The sequence below is a fragment of the Dendronephthya gigantea genome, unplaced genomic scaffold (assembly GCF_004324835.1).
Source record: "Dendronephthya gigantea isolate DGI-Jeju-01 unplaced genomic scaffold, DenGig_1.0 000010F, whole genome shotgun sequence".
In the NCBI taxonomy this organism is placed as follows: domain Eukaryota; kingdom Metazoa; phylum Cnidaria; class Anthozoa; order Malacalcyonacea; family Nephtheidae; genus Dendronephthya; species Dendronephthya gigantea.
The window spans coordinates 2,485,080-2,503,281 of NW_021163020.1; the positions used below are offsets into that span (position 1 = coordinate 2,485,080).

The 18,202-nt window shown below is 38.4% G+C and overlaps 2 protein-coding genes across 3 annotated transcripts; one reads left to right on the forward strand and one right to left on the reverse strand.

Annotated features, from left to right (window-relative positions):
- Positions 1-141: 141 nt before the first annotated feature.
- On the reverse strand, positions 142-17,823 carry LOC114518152 (rho guanine nucleotide exchange factor 10-like). Of its 2 annotated transcripts, none has more exons than XM_028538091.1 (26): positions 17,735-17,823; positions 16,451-16,716; positions 15,615-15,851; positions 14,970-15,130; positions 14,524-14,635; positions 13,862-13,956; positions 13,691-13,768; positions 13,422-13,592; positions 13,047-13,163; positions 12,721-12,813; positions 12,339-12,503; positions 12,192-12,245; positions 11,976-12,064; positions 11,714-11,871; positions 11,348-11,463; positions 11,056-11,165; positions 10,640-10,731; positions 10,413-10,540; positions 9,923-10,230; positions 8,978-9,061; positions 4,013-4,080; positions 3,784-3,926; positions 3,239-3,413; positions 2,807-3,067; positions 2,692-2,716; positions 142-2,481 (listed from the first exon to the last, which is right to left on the reverse strand). In XM_028538091.1, the coding sequence occupies exons 2-26, from the start codon at positions 16,713-16,715 to the stop codon at positions 1,326-1,328; spliced, it is 4,461 nt and encodes a 1,486-aa protein (XP_028393892.1). In that variant the 5' UTR covers position 16,716; positions 17,735-17,823; the 3' UTR covers positions 142-1,325. The 2 variants fall into 2 exon arrangements, with proteins under 2 accessions (XP_028393892.1, XP_028393891.1); XM_028538090.1 differs by having other exon boundaries at positions 14,497-14,635.
- On the forward strand, positions 5,339-8,489 carry LOC114518154. The gene is made up of 7 exons (XM_028538094.1): positions 5,339-5,418; positions 5,580-5,711; positions 5,811-6,043; positions 6,323-6,350; positions 6,821-6,869; positions 7,074-7,206; positions 7,650-8,489. The coding sequence occupies exons 2-7, from the start codon at positions 5,588-5,590 to the stop codon at positions 8,145-8,147; spliced, it is 1,065 nt and encodes a 354-aa protein (XP_028393895.1). The 5' UTR covers positions 5,339-5,418; positions 5,580-5,587; the 3' UTR covers positions 8,148-8,489.
- Positions 17,824-18,202: the final 379 nt, after the last annotated feature.

The following is an 18,202-nucleotide window of genomic DNA, read 5'->3' on the forward strand; positions in this document are numbered from 1 at the left end:
GTTGGCGGCCCTTTGTTCCCTTGTTTTAATTAACAAAACAGTGGTTTCATTAACCAATCCTGGAGTCCAAAAATCCTAAAACTATTCAATCATCTATTGCCGTTGGAATTTGAATACCATAGGCATTTATTAAAGCCACAACTCTATACTATCAATTCTTTTCCGTATTTTGAAAATACCTTAAATGTTAGACGTTCATGCAACGAATAAAACCGGCCTATCAAAAGTAAAAGCATATATATTGTTTGCAGCGACCCTTTGCGAAACCCACAACTGATGTTCAGGTTTCGTAAACACAATGGAATTAGCATAATTTTTTCTATATGCAAATAACGTTAGCTCATTGAGAGGAGATTGATATTTGATTTCCACCTTGTCGAAGTGCGTCCAGAAGGCCCAAAGACCATCAAAATCATCTGTTGCCAGAATTTGAATTCTCTATTAAGTCTATGTAGTCAGTGGCGTAGCCAGCCTGACGATTTTGTCTCGCCATGTAAATTTCGAATTATAACTATTCATTTCCTTAGAAATTTATTGTTTTCACAGTCAATGAACAACAAAATATTAGCATAGCGAGACAAATCGTCAGGCTGGCTACGTTACTGACTCTGGTTCACACATGACGACGGTGAGCCGCCGACTCAGCCGCTAACCTGTTTCGGTAGCAGACGCACTGGATAAAAACACCGCGATAGTTGCCATTGGAAACCTTTCTTCGTTCAAAACATACCTTTCTTTAGCATAAAAATTTAAAAATTTTGATCTCCCATTGCTTAGCAAGATATTTTTAAGCAAAGTTTCATGAGGGTAATAAAAGTTAATAGCGGTTCAGTAAACGAACAGAAAATGGTAGTACATGCATGCTTCTTCCTGGGTTTTGCTCACACCAACTAGTTGCCTCTCACCAACACAGCAAGATATATGTTGAAGACTAGTTTCCACTCAGGAAAATGCTCCTTTGGATCGGACAGGACAGGAAAATTTCCTGTGTATAAACGCCGCCTGAAAACTCATCGACAAAGGAAATTTCCTGTCCGTCCCGATCCAAACCAGATTTTTCTTGAGTGGAAACTAGCCTTTAGGCAAACAAGTTGTCGCTGCTTAAACATGCAGCAGGGAATGAAAAAAGTAGCAAACTGTCCAAAATGCCTTCACAATTTGTCAACAAGGTGGAAATCGGAATCGCGAACGTGACAAAAATGTGACAAGACAGGTTGGTTTAATTTTACTTGTGCATTACGTATGTGCATTGTGTTTTTAAGTTTTTGACTGGCGTATTGGGATGTCCTATACGCAGTGCATTCGCATCGTATGTTCAGACAGCTTCACACCTTGCTGTTCACTCGCCATATCAAGAACATGCTCTGTGCATCTTTCTTCAACTCTTGCTTGGATTTTACTTTCAGCCTTAAATCCGCGTGACCTTCACCGGCGCTGACCACCAAATAAGACAAACATTTACTCCGTGAAATCTCTGTTTTGCCAATCTGGCTGTCGGTTTGGCTATCGGTCTCGCTGCTAGCTTTCGTATCATTTCCATCAGATCCATTCTTAGGGTCGGGCAATACGGTAATGTAAGTCTCCTGTGACCTTTCGAGCGATTTCGACGGAGATGAACTTTTTGAAGATTCTTGACTGGAGGAATTTTTGTTTTTTCGAGAAGAAGTTCTTGTCTTCTTGGCTTTTTTGAGGGAGCGAGATTTTTGCTCTCCTGGCTCAGAGGCACCTAAGTCAGTGTGTCTGACATCCTCCGTGCTTTGTTTTGTTCCGGAAAGGTCCTTCTCTTCTTCTCGATGTGTATCTGTTGAACCTGCTTCTGATTTCTCGTACGCATTGATTTCTTCTTCTTTATCTCCGTTAGTCATCACTGTTGATATATTAACATATATCCTATTTTCTAAACTCGCAGTACTTCCACTAGATGAATTTGATTTTCCTGAATCGGAACGGTGTGTCAAGCCAGAACTGATATCTTGTGAGCATGAATCAACCGGCGCTGTATCATCAACATTTGCACCTTCGTCGTGCTCCTTAGATACCCCGGTTTTTTCCCCAACATCTCCAATATCCGGTGCGGCGTTTGTCTCCGGCATTTTGTCACCGTCTAACTTCGCCACTTCTCTGTCTCTATCCTCGGGATGGGTAGCGTCGAAAAGCTTATTTTTGTACGAACGGACAGTCGACGAACGATTTTGATTAAAACCGCCGAATGTCGCCATCATTCGGGCAAAATCGTCGGGTTTCGTAATGTTGAAGTCGTCTGAATCACCATTTTCTGATGCTGGTTCAGCGGCAACTTCTGATGAAACGCTTGCTTCTTCGGGCCCTTTGACTGACACTTTAAGTTTTTGAGAACCAAGTCTTGCATTAGGACGCGTTCCTTTCTTTTTCTTTGGCGAAGGGAACTTGTTATCATCAACAAAATAGAAATCCTCGTCGGACTCAACAGATTCTTCGCTATCTGCCAACATGGTGAATTTTCTGGGCAAAAAGAGAAAAAAAGCTAGATCTAATAATAGAAATCTTAGTGATAAAAGCCATACATTAAAACTTGCAGCTAAATACTTCGGAAATCCGGTGGAATTTAGAAGTTGGAGTCGTCATTCCACAGGGGTTTAAGAACGTCTTAATATGTTAAAATCAAGGCTAACGTTCCTCTGTTAACACTCCGTCCATTTGTGACCTGCTCACCTGTTGATTTCATTCGGATCTTCGTCTATGAAATGACAACAAAAGAAAATGAGTACTACAGTTCACATCAAAGTAACCAAGTAACCAAGCAACCAACTATACTGAGTCAACTAACCTCCCGTGTTTACGTCATCATTCGTGATGTCCACGCCAACTTCGCCTTGTGGGATAGCAAGCAGACTGCGGACCGGACCACAGTGGCCGTGAAATGCGACACACGCGCGACCAATCACACGCGGGACCCCTTGCAGTTTCGGAAGAGGGTAGAGCAGGATAAGACCGGCACTTGTTCCTACCCATAGGAACCCGGGAATGAAAAGTAAGGCAGTTACGCAGATCTTGTCCAGAGAAAGGTACTGAACCTGAGTATCCACGTCTGTAAATAAAGCGAATTTTTAAGGAATACAAAATCTTTTGCATGAAGGACTATGCCCCTTAATTGCCAGGCATCCAATGGAGAAGAAAATGAGGAGGCATATCGTTTGTGATGTCTCTCATTCCGAGTAGTTTGCCTTCCAAAATTCCTTCGCAAAAAAGAAACACTCACCGTTTTTCATCTTGACGACAGGAGTGACGATATTGACCTCTTGTATCATTTCATAAGTCTCAGCATGGTACAGTTTAATCGTCGCTTTCTTCCAAACACTCACCCACACACCAACACCGCAGTTTACCACATGTTTCACCAAGTTCTTCATATTGGAATCCACGGAAATGATACGCTGGATAATAATGATTATATCACAGCTATTTAAAGACCAGTTACACACACGAACACATTTTTGCTGCTAGCTGGGATGTTCTTCTTTCGATAGATGTGATTGAGTGAATAATTTATGAAGAAGAATAAGCCACGCAATGTATGCTCTCATGTATAAGTGCCTTTATCTAAGCATCTGTTATTTACTCATTCACATCCATCAAAAGAGCGGGAAAATCGCACTCAAAACTTGAATAGAAAAAATAAACATTAAACGGTTATAGTTTTAAAACAAACGGCGAATATATAAACTGTGTCCATACATAAAAAGAGCTCTCAGAAAGTTGATTTTTAATCCACGCCTCTATAAATTTCCCCGGACGAGCCCTTACCTGAATTCTATCACCTTTTTTACTGACAACATAGATCTGACTACCACTGCTGCACCACAACTTATCTTTGACGTCAGCAATCATTGCCACAGGATACCGACCAAGAGGAAGAATATCAGGTTGTACTAGATTCCAATGGTCACCTGTATCGGAATAACGCATTTCGAAAACATCTTTTATGAAAGCCACACAATATTCATTTGCACATCTTGTTACAGAATTTACTTACTCGTGTTGGACCGAAATATCGCCAGCGTGCCGTTTGCCAAACCAACATAAACTTTTTTCACTGCGTATCTTAAAAAATAGAATTAAAAGTGATTTTACTTACACATTCAACTCTGGCAAAGAGCAAAGTACAGATTAAAGCACATTTATTTTACTCATGTCGAAGATTAGTCTTGAAGATCTAAAAGGCACGCTTTAGAAAAACGAAGGCATGCAGTCTGTTTACATGATCCCGCTTACCGAAGATTCAACGATGCGTGAGAGGACTTTGAGGTATTGAAATAAGTGTTTATGACACCAAACAAGCTCATGCTATTGTCGGGATGATTACACGATTGCCAGGGTCATGTTATATGCTAATTTCAATACCTCAAATCATCAACACACGCTTCATTGTATCTCGACTAACCGAGATCATCCCAAAATTCTTTCACAAGCATCGTGCTCAGAATACAACCTAATGGGAGCTTTATGGTTTTGTGTCGAAAGCGCACCGACCCTACCCCACATCTCATGGGACGTTGATGCGTTTGGCGTCAATCATCGGGTGCCTAGAGTCTAGACGAGTCCAGACCCTAACCTCATTAATTTGTATGAGTCATCCAATGTGCCGTTACCCGTAAGCGTTTCTTACAAAAGTTTCGGTTAAACTTCCTGTCGGTCAGGGGCCAGTTGTTCAAAGCTAGGTTAGCGCTAACCCTGGGTTAAATTTTAATCCAGTGTTTTAGTTTATGTACTTCTGAACCACTGTTAGTTTTGAAACTTTAGAAAATATTACTGCTATCGGTCCAGAATATATTTATGAAAAAAGATATTCAAACTTTGTAAACAAGCGATTACAAATAATTAACGTAAAGATCTGCTTTAACTCGGGGTTAATAAGCCTTGTCGAGCAAATCTCTTGTCGAGCAAACATCTTGTCGGTCAAGCGTCTGTCGGTGAAACGACCTGTCGGCTGTCACGCACTATTCGAAAGTTTGTTCTAGAACTTTCGATGTTTAACTAAATTTAAATTTTAAATACAACTAAATATTTCATCCAGCGTAGCCGGACAGGTGCTGGACTATTTTAATTTAGCTATAGAATGACAGAAATATACGTTGAAAAGAGTATAGAAAGAATAAAAATCAATACGAATGTATATTAGTGTATCAATTTCCACTGGCTTCGAGTTTTGCAATTTTATAGAGTTGATAAATTCCCACTCCTAATTATATTTCGGGGATAAAAATTACCATAGCCCATAAACACTTAATTGACGAACTCATTAACTAACAGCTGCCTCAGAAACCTCCACTATAATTGGGCGAAGGTTTTGTCATATGAGTTTATAACTGTTTGCTATTCAGAGCTGAAACACTCCAGTGGCCCAGCGACGTTATAGCCTCATACTGCATGAGAATTCAGGTGAGCACTCAGGTCGATACTCATATAAGTTATCACGTCTTTAATTTAAGAGTAATTTGTATTATTGTTAGTCTAATACAAACTACACGCGACTTGTGTGTTTGAACAAATGCGTTCAAATTAATATTGCTATCTGTTATAATTTTTCGACTTCTGTTCAGGTGAAAGAATGACAGCCCAACGGAATGGCCTGTTTCTTTATTTCTTTTTGGCAACAATTTTTCCAAAATCACAATCCCAAATGATTGTAACCACAAATGAAAAACATTTTTGTTACAATGCTTCTTTGGAAAGTGAGTATACGTCACATTGGAAGAATTGAAGGCTAGCATGTAGTATAAATAATCGTCTCATAGATCTTTAACCATGTCTCTGCCTATATTTTTTACTAGCTTTCCGACTGAACGCAACAATTCTGCAAGTAAAGGATGTGGTATCCAAACAAGAGTGCTTAGACAAATGCTTGGACGAGCCTTGTTGCAGATCCATCAATTACGAACACAGCACCTCGCCCGCTAAACCCCAAAAATGCGAACTCTTGCATGAGCTGCTAAATGAAAACGCATGTTCCCTTTTGGTTAAAAATACTTCGTTCGATCATGCCTATATCATTGAACCTCGTAAGGTAAACACGAATTGTTAAACTTGTCACAAAAAGCGTACGTGCGTGCGTGGCGTAGGAACCGTTGTTAGTATAGTCCAAATTGCCATAACCAAGAACGCGTATCAATCAAGTGGCTCAGGAAAAGAGTTGAAATTACATTGTTTGCACTTTAATGTATCCGACAGTATATACCACATTAATAATAAGATGGCATTTTCAAAATGTCCGAATAGTTTGGCTTAATTTTTGGAAACTTATCATCCTCCTAACGGAATTAACTTAACCTATACAATTTTGTAGGCCTATGATGACAGATGTTTTCATAAGTGTGAGTAGTTAAACAGTGGCTTGAGGTTTTGTCTCATTTAATAATGTATTAAAAGAAAATAAAATATAGAAAGCCTTTTGTGATTTTTACACGTCTCATCATAAGGACGTGATATTGGCAAAGTACAGGGTGCCAAAGCGAACGAATTGTCAAGTTTATTAAACTACTGAGAATATAATAATCATATTATAGTAAATGATACTCTAAAGCGAATACATAATTATCTATGCAGGCTTCTTTTTTGGAGACACCCTGTAGACGGTTGCCAACAACAAGTCTTGCAACCCCCGGAGCAAAATATTCATGCGTCGAAAGAATACCTAACAAATTCTTCAGAAACATTTTTGGAGGCTATTTCTTGCCATTTTGGCGCTTAATTCGTCAGTCTTGGCTAAATAATTCCCCGTATTTCATGATCAGAATTAGACGAATTTAGTCTCAGGGAATTTCATTTAAGAACTCTTCTTCAGTTTCAGAGACACTCTTCCTTTCATGTGAAGACGTTTTAAAAAAAAACAGGTATTTATGGAAAGTTTTGACATTTGCTGGATCTAATATTCCAGCATCCCTAATGGATCTCCAACAGCGCAGAACCATGACCCAAGACAAAACGAATCAAACTAAATGTGATGCATAAACAAGGCATTGTTTTCACTGACTATATAACCTTATATAAGCATTATATATTTGTAAGGAAATGTAAAGTGATTTCTCTCCGTTTAGCTCAGCTTCTGATGGAATTTACACACTGCAGTCATACAAAACCAAGGAGAGGTATCAGGTGTTTTGTGTATTCAACGGTACTCTTTGCGGCAAAGGCGCTTGGACACTAGTTATGCTTATGAATGGAAACAAGGTGAGTTAAATATGGAGCGTGTGTAGGCTGATATTTTGGCTGAACCGACCTTTTGCATAATAGACCAACTTATGATCTAGGTAACAAGAGGGAAATAAATCACCACGTAGCTAAAACGAGCATACCGAAATAAGTATAATTGCCAAGTTTGGCTGCAAAATGTCAGGTTGTTTGGAAAAAATAGCCATGCGTTAATATTGTATACTTTTTACTACGTCTAAATATACGGCCGAAAGTGCATGTAAGTAATTTAGTTACATGCTTTCGGACAAAATGCATACAAAATTGCCAACTTCGCAAGGCTATATTTTCCGTACTTTACAATATTTTGCAGCCAAACTTGGCAATTGCTTTCGAAATACCCATTTTGTTGCCTAAATCATAAGGGATCTCTTCATTTTATAAAAATAACAATTTTTCTATTTTCCTCAACAAATTTGCAGGACACATTTCAATATAACTCATCGTATTGGACCAACAACAAAACACTGAATGTCGAGGGCCTGTCAGATAATCACCCTAGTGACATAAAACTAGCTTCGTATCATTACACACCCTTTAACAAGATTTGCTTTGGCATGAAAAAAGTTGCTGATGACACTAAAAACTTCATAGTACTCAATTATACCGCAAGCTCGCTGTACAGTGTGATCGCGGGAGGAAATCACAGTGCAACAAATGCTGGAAGGGCCGAATGGATGTCGCTTTTAAATAACCACGAAAATAACACTTCTGAAGTGAACAACGACAAGGAAGGTTTTAACATCAAAGTAGCAGGTCAACCACTGAAGATACGAATTGGTTGGGTCGGTTGTAATGCAGCTGCTTGTATGACGCCTAACCCGTACATTGGTTTTGGTGTCGAAAATCAGAAAGGTGGAAACATCGCTTCATCTCACGGTGAAAATATAATCATTGCTGGGTTTATTTTTGTTCAGTAACTGGCAATTGCGCACGCGTGAAGAAAAAGTGTGTAAATAATTCATTCATATTTTATTCATAGACATCTGCACAAGACCAACTTAAAATACTTGGTCTGAGTGATTCGTAATTAGCTGCAACCGGTCATGTAACCTTGCATCCTATATAACACCGGAACTTTCGAAGTCAAGTTAGGGGTTTGATATTAGATATATCATTTCTGTTTTAGACTCCTGTCACAAGTACTAACTGTGGGTTTTTTCTTACTAGTATTGTCAGTTGTTAATGTAAATATATCTATACGCGCGTATATGTGACAAATTCATTAAACTAAACTAAACTAAACTTAACCAATCCGAGAAACCAAGACAAGATATATAGTTATATACGTTTTTTAGTTATATATATATATATATAATACATGCAGTTTCACATGGAAACAAAGGCTGTTAAATGTGTTGAGACGAAAGAAAATAAATATTGAAGTCAATACATATTTAATAAGTGTTCTCATATGTGAGAGAATACTCTTTTCATCTAGCATTTTCTCGGCTTATATATTCTCAATTATTCAGTTTTGAACTGTTTCGAATTTCTCGCAAACGCAGTGAACTGACCAAAGCTATCTTTAAAGGCTATTTAAGAATCCAGTAATCCAGTAGTTCAGAGAAAATATTATTTAATTTGTGTTGTTACTTTGTAATATGGAATTTAATCGTGACAGGTGCGTCTCTTGACATAAGCATTAGCACAGCTGCCAACAAGCTGTTACAAGACAGTCAATTAAGAGGGTTTAAAATAAGTGCTTTTTGAAATAACTATTTACGATGGCAAAACCTAAAAGACTTACCTCATCGCAAGGGGCGCGTCTCTCAGTTTAAGTTCCATTAGCGGACGACTTCTGTCCTCTGATTCGGCATCGTAGATAAAAATTCTGTAAACAATTCACAAAAAAGAAACTTCGATTAGTTGCAAAACTAGTCCCTCGGAAGGGTCAGCGAAGGTAATATGAAATTTTGATATTTTAAACTCAAAATTAAACCCAACTTATTCTACTCAAACCAGGCCATTCCAGAGGCAGCAGCCGAATGAATTGATAGAAAATAATAGGTCATTGAGTGAGTATTGTAAACTTAAAGGCTGAGACATAATAACTTAGTTAACGCAACATTAGGGTCTTTTATCTGCCTCTTTCGGTCAGCTGATTCAGATAAACATCAGGGGCCGGTTGTATGAAAGCCGGATAGCGCTATCCACCGGATAGTGGTTTTTTCAATCGCTTCAAAATTGCTCGTTATTTGCCACAACTTTGATTAAATCTTAGTATTCTTAAATTGAGGATCCTCTTTAATAATTGTTGCTTCCAAACTGAAATTTTATCGCTTTTCGAGCATTTTTATAGAACAGTTGAAAAAATCACTATCCGGTGGATAGCGCTATCCGGCTTTGATACAACCGGCCCCAGCTTGGGTTGTTTTGCGGGAGTCGTAGATAGGTTGGGTGAGTCTTCTCCGACTGGTGACATGAGAACAAGAATCGGGCCAGAAACCCCTTAACCCCCGGGGTAATTACCCAGACTACCCCACCCATCAAACCTACTGATTCAAACTTTACTCCCTAATAGCCCCCTTCCCGCCCTCCCCAATGACAAAAAGAGAAATGCCCTGGGAACGAGGTTGAAAAGCATCCAGTTTAGCTATACAATCCGAGGAATCCAAACTTCTTGAAAATACTTTGTACATCTTTTGTCTTATCAGTCAATATACTGTTATAATGCATAATATATATCACGTACTTGCTTGAGTGACTGCCAAGCCAGACTGTTGGAAACGGAAATCCATATTTCGTTTGGTATTTATCGGCACTTTGATCAGGTCGGGAGTTCATGGCGGGGATATGAGCCATCGAGTACACTGTTCCGGGACACACGTTGAACGATTCCACGACACGCGGCGCGCACGCATTCCTCTCGAAACGCACCACGGACACGTTGCCTTGCATCTCGCCACGCGCGCTGATCCAAACGTGGTAGCCCAGGCCACGCGCTGCCATGACTGTCGAAATATTTGCCGCCTCAACTGGATAGCATATTGTATGTTCAACCTAAAACATGCAAGTTCAACCGCTGGAAGAAAGATTCACGGGCATGGGAGAAATAATAATGAAGTACTGCCAACCTCTGGGCAACCACTGACCAGTGCCGTGGTTAGTGACGTCGTACCCTGGCTATTTTTACGCGGTCTAACCCACTATAGCCTAAAGCAAATACAATCAAAAGCTCATACCCTAGATCTTGTATTGAAAATGAACAAGTCATAATACTCGGCCAACAGAGGCATATTACGCCGCAATATTGAAAGACCGCCAGTTATGTCTTCTTCAGGCAGATACCAGCCGGGATTGTTACGAGATTCTAGCAAAATACATTACAATGTTGACGAGTTGCCTAAGGCTGGTTGTACGAAACCCACTTAGCTCTTAACTGTAGATAAGCCAAAAATAACCGACTCACCTAAAGAGAGTTTGGTGTTCATTGCATCTGCCTGCCATTCCTCCTTTACCGTGGGAGAGGAGAGGTGAAACACATAATTATGTTGACCAGATCTGCAAAATTAAGGAATACTGAATGTAATCTTTTTATGGTGATTACTTTCATTATTTAGGAATATTATTAAACTCGCATCCAAGAAAAAAAGTTCCAGGGCTTGACCACTGCGGGTTCTTTGGTTGTTGTAAAATGTAAATAGGGGTAATCTGGAATTCATAGGGATCATGTTGCACTGAGAAAGAAAAATTTTCTTCAATTGTGAAAACGCCAAAAATTTTATTACATATTTTCAAGAATTACTAGGTCTGAATACGAGGCATGATGTTGCAGATTGTTTACAGTTTCCAACAGGCAAACAAAAAACCTCTTAACTAACATACTTTGTTGGTAGAGAGAGTTCCAACCAAAACATATTTATAGCTTTCAATTCTTCAGTGATGGTATTCTCAACAGATTTATACCATCGTTCCACTTTGTGTTGATCTAAAATCTGAGGTTGAAAATATGTTAAGTACACAGGAGACCGGACAGTTTAGAAATAAACCTTTTGGGGCCGAAAGGGAAATATTTCAACCAATGTGTTATGTTCAAATATTAATACGAATACATGAATTGTTTGGGGCATGACCGAAATATTTCCGCGGTTTTTGAATTCTGTACGCTTCTCCTTACCTGATGTCCCCCCCTGAGTGATGACGCTAGTCCGGCAATCTGACCAATCACAGCAAGGTCATGTTGAAGATCCTCAATGTGTTTCTGAATCTCGGCCGTGGCTTGACGATATTTGCCTAGAATCACAATAGCGCAGATAATAGAAAAACATCGCCCCTGAGAACAGTCTTCGGAAAGTGTTAACTTGAAAAATTAAAAAGTTAAAAAGTTAAAGTCGAAAAGTGTTTTTTCTATTTTAGGCAGTTGTTATACCACATTTGATGCCAAGTCGGGTGAACAGTGTTTTATAAACTGCCTCTAAGTCGATTATCAAAATTAATAGGCATGAAATTACAGATGGAGATCACAGCATTAAGATCACAATACCCTGTTCAGAATACGTGGTCGTTGTTCCATATTTTCCAGCGGCTACGCTTACGCCAGTCCCGTACTCAATAAATTCCACATCCGACAGTGGAACATTCCACTTCAACTTGAACTTGTGTTTAGGAAGGTTCAGAAGTCCTGGTACGATCCTTTTCTTTCTGAAAAACGCAAAAACGAAAAGTGCAATATGCAAAACCAGAATATCGCAATTATTAAAAAGGAAATATCACGACTGTACGAATCAGTTAAACAGTTTTCTTACTTGCCCACTGGTGATAAACACAACAACATGTCCGACAACAAGACCAATCGCAGTTTCTTTGTTCCGACCACGGAAACACCATCTAGTAACTAAATGCAAATAACTCATGCTGAAGTTGGTTCATAATCACGAAACGCCAGGATTTGGTAAACTGTGTACACTAGTATACTCTGTAGTACTCGTATTGATAGTCAGGGTGAAGAAAACGCGACTTACACAATGGATCATGTCATCTTGACGAATAAAAAGTCTCCCGGAGGAAGACAATGGCTAAAAACAACAGAAGATATTAATCGTAGTAAATCATACGATTCTTTACTGATTCTTCATTAACAAATTGTGAATATGACTGACAAAGGTTACCTTGTTCAGTTGGCTAATTTGTGTATCGAGGTATTTCAAATAGCTCTTCATCTCACTCTCCTTACGCCGCGAGTTAATCAGTTCTGCCATGCATTCCAACTGGGTGAGTGAAAGCTGAAGGGATACCCTGTCTGCGTGGCCAACCGGCGTAACTTCTAACAGATCCTAAAATATTATATTCCGTGAAGTGTTTTTTAGATTAGAGAACAAAATTCTACTAAAGATAGTGAGTTCGTGCAAGGACGAAATTAGGTACGAGTTTCTTCTTTTTTATTAGAATCATGAATTCTGAGTTAATACATATAGAAACAGACCATTCGTTACACACAATGTCTGTACACATGCAGCGATGTCGATGAAGCAGAATACTCAAAATTGTTACCTGAGTCAATATGATGAATTCCGGAAACCTTTCGAATGGCTTCAGTATGAGATGATGGAAGCTTGTTTCAGGCTCAATGTTATTAATCTTAGCCTGCAAATGAAAATAAAGAGAGTTAATGTAATAATTCGTCTAAAAGATTACACTAAATTATATAAATACGTCATATTCCTTTGATCCTTAGGTACTTGACGTAAAATTAGCTTAAAGCGTACCAAAGACCCGTTTAAGTCAAGAACATCAACAACATGCTGTATTGTCGTTTCAGATATTTCAAACATGATATGATTCATCATCACGGAGTACACACTACTACCACTACTGACCTGCATAAATTGTGAAAACACGGTGTTGCTTTTACACGCAGCTCTGAACGTGTCAATAGCGGTAAGAAAGTTGTTTACAAAGTCCGTGTAGGCCATTGTGGTTGTAGTCTTTGAAAACTAGAAGAGAAAATATACACCTCTGTTTAGGAACATGGTCGTGCGACTCTTCAGCTAGCTACTACCCCAAAATATACGTCAGACGAGTGAGAATTTGTGATTTAAGTTGGATTTTCACTGATCAACGAAATTGTATTGCCCTTTCATTCGTGTCCCCTGATAACACAATACTAGTTCCCTCACAGCTAGCCAGTGTACATGTACTAGAAGATGTCACTAGTTATGTGAGGTCTACCAAAGTCTCAAACGGTCACATACCGAAGCACAAATAATATCTCCTAACTTTCCTTCGATCGTCCACTCGTTCATCCGAGCAGCCAAGGCCACGCTGAACATCTCATGAGTTTGCAGGATTTTTTGAAGTGAACAAAAGATCAAATCGAGCTTGTCGGCTTCTAGCAGCTTACGCTCGCGGGATTCTTTCTCGATCTAAAAATCAGAATGGCGACAACGTGTAAAGAATGTTGATGAAACTTAAGGAAGAATATTTAAAACAGTGGAAGAATATACAACATTGCTTTGCAAACCTCCACAAGTTGGTTTAAATATCGCTTGTACGTCGCCTCCGTTTCCACAATCTTATTGACAATTTCGTAACGCGTTGCCTAAAGCGAGAAGAAAAAAATTTCATTTCGCGTGGGAAGCAAACTATAACAGTACAACAGTCTCATTTCCTTTCATACACAGATTCAGACTACCTCATCTCCTGATAAACCGAGAGACACTGGAGGCATCACTGGTTCTTTTTCTCCCAGTTTGTTTGGATCTACGTACACTGGCGATCCTTCATCATCTGGGCAGAAAAAAAAATTGCGTTCGACTTATTTGCTTCGAGATTTTAAGCTACACAACCAACATATCATCACAGTCGGAGTAGTCTTAAAGATTTACATCGCCCAGCTTTACACCCAGTAATATACCGAGTACCATGGACACACCGAATTGAAGATTGGTGATTCAATTCAGGGATATTGGGACTAGAGTTTATATGATAAAGAAAATCTTTCCTCCACAGGTAATTAATGATTGCTCATTTGTTAATGATTAATCGTTTCAGTGTCGATTTGTCACTCGTTCATTAATGATTACTCATTCGCTGTTAGTGCTAAAAAATTAAATTCATTTTAACAGTAAATTATACACACACTAACTACACTGTAGCACACGTGCAATAAACAATGAAGTGCATATACGAATTTAAAAACAAAAATGAACAATTCATATTTCATACAACCACACAGACAGTAAAAAAAGAAACCAACCATATTGGCCTACGATAAAAACAAAATCAGTCACATGCATAATCAATCATATCTTCTTCGTTAAAGCTTACTTAATAAGATATAAAATCGACTGTTACCAAATGACTTCTCCGGGAGCTGGGACTTGGGGGGCTTCGCAAAGGGCAGGCATCCGCTAAGCACTCGTTTGGGAGCATGCTCGTCTTCATCAAAAATAACATTAAACTGCATCTACAAAGAGAAATTAAACAATTCAGCTGGTAATGGCTGTTTTAGTCTTTTATGCTTGGGTCAAACGTCGTTCTTTTCATGTACCGAGCGACGTCTGACCTAGGCCTTTGATTCAGCAAGTTTTCTGATTGAAAGCCTAGTTCACCTAACCTGCAGTATACCCATAGGAACTACTTGAAGTTTGAACGCGAATTTTTCGGCAATTTTATGCTGCTGGCTAAGTTCACCAAACTAAACAATTAGACCAGGGCGAACGCCCCCTCACCCCGTCATCCAGCCCCCCCCACTGACGAATTTTTGCCCCTCCCCCAGTGATTCAAACTAATGAACTTACCGTTCTTGGTGTCGGGGAGACCAACTTTCTATTTTCTATATTTTCGTAAAGGGCATCCAGATTTTCACCAAAATAATTCGGCGCCTCGGCGTCGTCTTCGAAATCCGACTCAAGTGCATCAGAATCGCTGTCCCATTGCCTCGACGGTATCATGTAGCGACCTGAGGCAGGTATTACAGGTATCACTGGTATTACAGGTATTACCGGTATTACAGGTATACAGGCAAGTAAATTACTGAATTAGTAATCTACATTCAGGCTCCAGCTCTGATCCAGCCTAGTAAATTCCTTTGTAAAGTTTCATTGGGGGGATGCTGGGTTTATTGGGATACAGACTGTATGATACAGTATTTATTATCCTAATAAAAACGATACTCTTTTTGTACCACACTATGGCAGAATCCATGATGTATTAGTGCTTGAAAGTATCAGACTTATATTATATAAGTATAATGATAAAATTTCGAGGCCAACAAAGGCAACTCAATTAAGACGTTAACTTTTTTTGACCGACAAAACTTTTTATGAACAACTATAGCTACCTGACAAACGTGGCCATAATGAAGACTTACAATGATGAAAAACGGGGTTTTATATGTTTTAAACGAGGTATTGATAAATACAATCTATTAATTATAAACGCACCATCATTAATGATGACCTCGTTGGCATTGTAGATGGAACCTCGTTCTGAAGTAGAAATTATCTTCGTTCCAAGCGGTAAATTCGATGGTATTACCGTGTCAACATCGTCATAAACTGGGTCGTCATTGTTTTTTAAATAACTGTGAGTCTCGTCCTTACAATCTGCATGTTGCTCTGGTTTCTTGAAATCCCAAAGATCTTCGTATACAGAATAGACATCTTTGGTAGTAGCATTTCCTTTAACATATACCCACATTCACGTTCGTTTTAGCAATGAAAAGGGTAAAGACATTGATAGTCTGGGATATACAATAACGGATAGAATCAGTAAAATTGACCAAGTCAGATCATATCTGCTAGTTGCTCAATGAACATAAATCATACTAAGATTATTCTGATAATCTCTATAGATCGATGCGTGCGTTAAATATTGGACATCAGCGGTGAAAATGTGCAAGGATGTATTTTATATTTTGCTTGAGAAACCGTTGCCTAAGACCCGTTTCAAACGTCGTGGTTTTTGTGTGTCGAACGCATCAAAAACAATAAAACAATTTTCTATTGTTTTTGCGCTGCCTCATTATCTATTGTTATTAATGCGTTCGCTACACGAGAAGCAAGGAGACTCTCCATTACGTCCGCCTCGCCGCGCGGGCGAAAGCCCGTCACAGTCGCATATGGGCAGATTTTTAAAGGCCAAGAAAATGCACTGTTAAGAAATCACACGACTTCAACATACAGTGATTTAAATGACGCTCAATATCCAGCAAGAACATGATTGTAGCTATCATATATATGGATCACAAAACTGACAAAAGTGAAAAAAACAACCAAACCTGTTTTATTTCCTTGGCGGGATTTTCTTGCTATGCCAGGACTGCTTTTTCGGAGAATGTTCGGTTTTGGAACTAAATATCCTTGTGGATCTTCAGCTGGTTCTGGAGGAACTTTTGGTTCTTGAGAAACTTTTGGTTCAACTGGTTCATATATGCTATCTTCGAGAGATGTTGGTGGTGACATTGTTTCATACGACTCTGGTTCTGCTGTATCAGCAGTAGTTGTGACATGGTCAACTACATCAAGTTTTATGTCATCACCCATTCTGGAAATCAATATTGCACCAATATAATTATTCACCATTTATGCCACAAGCATACAATTCAAACAAATTTTAAATAGAGAAAACTTTGTAACACTTCTTGATCTTTTAAAAGAAAACAAAGCTTATATAAGATGAAACACTTGATAATAAACAAAGATATCTTATAAACTCAAGAGATAAGCTATAAATTAAAACAAGACACAATTATTTAATTAGTGATATTTTGACCCTTTGTAGAATTAGAACTGTCAAACAAGTTATTTCAAAATGGTTGTTCTAATTTATATGTGTCATATTTTAAATTTTATAATTAAATTACTTATTTATTCAGTAACATAAAAACTGGAGGCAGTAGCAGTAGCTATGCATTTTCACTTAAAGCATTGCATTCTCAAACCAAAGATGATGAATTCAATACACAGGACAGTCAAGCATTTTCTGCTTAATCACAGTATATCTGTATATGAATAGATCGACAACTTTATCATGTTTTCAAATATCACCATATTGATACACAGGACACAGCCATAATAATTTGACATTTGTACACCAAATATGTCTTTTGGGGAAGCAGTCAACCTTGATATTGGCCTGGAAACAGCTAAAAATAACAACGCCCCTACACTGAATTATCACATGATTTAAGATTTGTTTTCTAGACTAGTTGTTTAGTAAATACACTTTTCAACAAATGAGCAACCACTGGCCATAGACTGAAGTGGAATCATATCTACTCCCAATAATAAGTGTGTGATTTAAACTATTTTTAAATATTTTTACCAGTCCGCATTAATAAATCCAAAGGTCAACAACAATGTATTTTTCAATTCTAGTTAATATTTTACCTGGAACAGCAAACATACAGTATTTCACACAGTGGCAATGGTATAATTTAGTAATTGTTAAGTCTTCAATATTCATTATATAGGAGACAGTATGTGAGACAGTAACTGCCATGGTACGTGACAAAGAGATTAGACATTCGCTAGATATTATTACTAAGACATAGTTATCATACCTTCCAGTACAATTGACAGTTCAACTAGCTACGGTCCAGTGTTCATTAATTCCCGATTTTCAACTACATACTATTAGCATTCAAGTCTCATTCTTTTTCGATGACATTCCCCCGAAACTCAAGAACGATTGCTCATATCTTTTCAATGCAAGAAAGTACAGATTTGCGACTTCGCGTAAAATAGCAACACTGTAGAACAGGAAATTTGTTACTTTAGACGTTTGATCTTTTCCGGCGCTCTTCGCATAATTTATTCTAATTACAATAAGTTCCAATAATTAAGCATACTTCCTCGTTCCCAGAGTTTCTCGATTCTCTAAGATTTAACTTTACTTTTTACTCTATTGATTTGCTTACCAGTCATAAAAGTCTGTGTAAAAATCATATGATAAATCATGTTTCAAATATGTTTGCTATATTTTGGCTGTTTCATAGTATATGAGCAAACCAAAATCTTATCTAGACAAT